We start from the raw sequence: 3047 nt of genomic DNA, 5'->3' as shown, positions 1-3047 counted from the left end.
CTCTCTCTCTCTCTCTCTCTCTCTCTCTCTCTCTCTCTCTCTCTCTTCCTTCTCTTTCCCTACATCTCTCCTCTCCCTCTCTTTTCTCTCTCTTATTTCTTTCTCTCCTCTCTTTCCTCCCCCTTTCCTCTCATTTTCTCTCCTCCTCCCTCTCCTTTCTCTCACTCTCTTTCTCACTTCTTTCTCTTTCCCTACATCTCTCCGCTCCCTCTCTTTTCTCTCTCTTCTCTCCTCTCTTTCCTCCCCCTTTCCTCTTATTTTCTCTCTCCTCCTCCCTCTCCCTTCTCTCACTCTCCTTTTTTTCTTTCCCTCTCTTCCCCCCCTTCCCCATGTTTATTTATCTACTTATGTATCTATATATCTATTTATGTAACTATTGCCTCTTTCCCCACTCTCCCCTTCTCTCCCACTCTGTCTCTCTTTCCTTATGTATCTATATGTGTATCTATTTATTTATCCATGTATCTGTGGACCTCCCTCTACCTCTCACTCACTCCCTCCTTCCCTTTCTCTTCTCCCTGCCGCCCCCCCCCCCCCTAAAGAGTCTCTGTCCTTTATCATCTCATCACAGGCTTCTGGGCTGTTGTGATCATAGGCCCTCAAGATCGTATCATTTGAGGGACAATTGAAGGAAGTGGGGAGATTAAGCCTGGAGAAGAGAACACCTGAATTGGCAGGTACAGGCAGCTGCTATTTTGTGGGAGAGGGTTCAGAGTCATGGCCTTGGAAGTCAGAAGTAAGAATGATGATGCATGGAGACCCCAAGGGGCCAGCGGAGGCTGAATGTCGAGAAGAATTCCTGGATAACAAGGTGGCTGCCCCAGGGTTCAGGGGTTTCCCAGAAGATGCTGTGGGGTTCCTTCCTCGGCCAGGATGGCTGTGTGTCAGGGATCTCATGTTTGTAATGGCCCCACTTCAGGCCCCTGGTGAATGAAAGGGGAAGGGGAGAGAAGTGATGGAACAACCTCCTTCTGCCCTTCTGGCGCATCATCAGTGAGGGCCACTGTGTGCGATTTTCCCAGGAGCACCTGGGTCCATTTGTCTACAGAATAGGAAGTGAGCACTTGCAGCATCATGTGTGATTATGGAAGCTGGCCTCTGAGACATGAAGCCTTGGGTTCATATCCTGACTGTGTGGCCCTGGACAGGCCACCTAACCTGTCTCTGCTCTGGGCAGCTCTGCAGCAGAAAAGAATTTGGAGAAATGGTGTCAACCTACATGATTGGAGGAAGTTTTTACAACAGTGAAACCAGAGTCCCTATTTATCAACAAGCAAGATAAGCATAAAAGGCCCATTTATTCTTAGCGTCTTGGCCATAGATTTGTGACACATTCGAATATTTAGGCAATTTCTTAACTAACTAACATGAGCGCAAAGAGAGAAAGCCTGGTCTGTCTTCCTATAAGGGGCCAAACTGCCCACAGGGATCACCTGTCTCTTACCTTCCTTTTCTCTTCTCCCCTCTCTGCTCTCCCACAGAAATACAGAGCTTCACCAGTGCTGAGAAGGATGGGAGGATCGTGGGGGAGATCGCCTTCCAGCTAGACAGACGGATCCTGGCCTATGTCTTCCCAGGAGTGACCAGGCTTTATGGCTTCACTGTGTCCAATATCCCTGAGAAGATCAAACAGGTACAGGCCCCTCCCTCTGCCTGTTTTCAGTGGCTGCCTGCTGGGGACAGACAGGGAGGCTGGGCCCACGATCCTTGACTTTGGCCCCATTTCCACCCTGGGGCCCCTGCAGCCTCCCGGAAGGTGAGCTGGTTCTCAGCCTTTGTGTAGGAATTAAAGATTAGAAAGGACTCACTGTGGTGGGAGAGAGGATGGTCACCCCAAACAAGGTGCCTCCATCTTCCTCTTCAGCTCTGAGCCTCATGATGGCCTGGATGTCTGACAACCAGCCTGGCTGGGCGTGGAGGAAGGAGGTCCCCATGTGGTGGAATGAGACATGTTTTGGGGATTGTTCTCATTCACTCATTTCTGATTCTGACGCCATTTTGGGGTTTCTTGGCAAAGATACTGGAGGAGTTTGCTATTTCCTCTTTAGCTCATCTTACAGAAGAGGAAATTGAGGCAAAAGGGTGAAGTGACTTGCTCAGGGTCACACAGCTAGTCTGAGGTTGGATTTGAACTCAGGTCTTCCTGACTGCAGGTCGGGGGCACTATGGTGCCACCTAACTGCCCTAACCATAAAACAAGCTGTCAAAAAACAGCTACCAAGTCATCTGGGGATTGCCAGCTGGTTGGCATTTGTTGGTCTCTGGGTTGGCATGGCTCCCCGGGGCCACAGAGCTGTGGCTCTTAGACCCCCCACTACCTTCCCTTTCTCTCCCTCCTTCAGTTTTCCTTCTTTTCATTGGACCCATGAGCCGCAGCTCCTAAGAGGGTCTCCTTATGGGGTCTACGGACCAGGCCAGGCTAAACGCGGCAGACCTTGAAGTGATGGGTGGGCGGGGCTCGCCCCTCCGCTGGTGACCCCGGCCCGGGGCCTCCCCTCCGCCCCCTCCACCCTCATTCTGTTCTTCCCGTCGCAGACTTCCATAAAATCCTTGGACGGCTCGGTGGACGAGAAGAAGCTGCGAGACCTCACGCACCGCTACCTGACGCTCACCACGCGCCTGGAAAAGCTGGGCTACAACAGGGACGTGCACCCGGTGTTCAGCGAGTTTTTGATCAACACCTACGGGATTCTCAAGCAAAGGCCCGACCTGCGCTCCAACCCCCTGCACAACAACCCCGCGGCTCTGCGCAAGCTGGTGATCGACATTGTGCCGCCCAAGTTCCTCGGGGACTCCCTGCTGCTCCTCAACTGTCTGTGCGAGCTCTCCAAGGAAGACAGCAAGCCTCTCTTTGCCTGGTGATGGGCCCGCCGGCTCCCATCGCCGATGGAAAACCCAATACTCAGATACTAAATTTTTTTACAATACAAGTGCTTGAGTTAAGAGTGCCAGCGCCCAGCGCTTCGGGTCCTTGCTCCTTTTAGTCTGGGGGCGGGGGTGGGAGTGGGGGTGGGGGAGGATGGGGACAGAGAGGTCCGGCGGGGTGG

At 52.6% G+C, this 3047-nt stretch overlaps 1 protein-coding gene across 1 annotated transcript in view; it reads left to right on the top strand.

The window, feature by feature from the left end:
- Positions 1-2885, top strand: part of SPATC1L (spermatogenesis and centriole associated 1 like) — a 7371-nt gene extending 4486 nt beyond the window's left edge. Inside the window, exons 3-4 of the mRNA XM_069097164.1 lie at positions 1482-1633; positions 2536-2885. Coding sequence (XP_068953265.1) covers positions 1482-1633; positions 2536-2862 — 479 coding nt within the window. The 3' untranslated portion in view covers positions 2863-2885. The remainder of the gene's footprint in view (positions 1-1481; positions 1634-2535) is intronic.
- Positions 2886-3047: the final 162 nt, after the last annotated feature.

Source organism: Petaurus breviceps, unplaced genomic scaffold (genome assembly GCF_028583685.1).
Source record: "Petaurus breviceps papuanus isolate PSGF00001 unplaced genomic scaffold, PetGlider_PUasm1.0 351605, whole genome shotgun sequence".
Lineage (NCBI taxonomy): Eukaryota > Metazoa > Chordata > Mammalia > Diprotodontia > Petauridae > Petaurus > Petaurus breviceps.
This window is presented reverse-complemented; position numbering and strand designations above follow the sequence as displayed.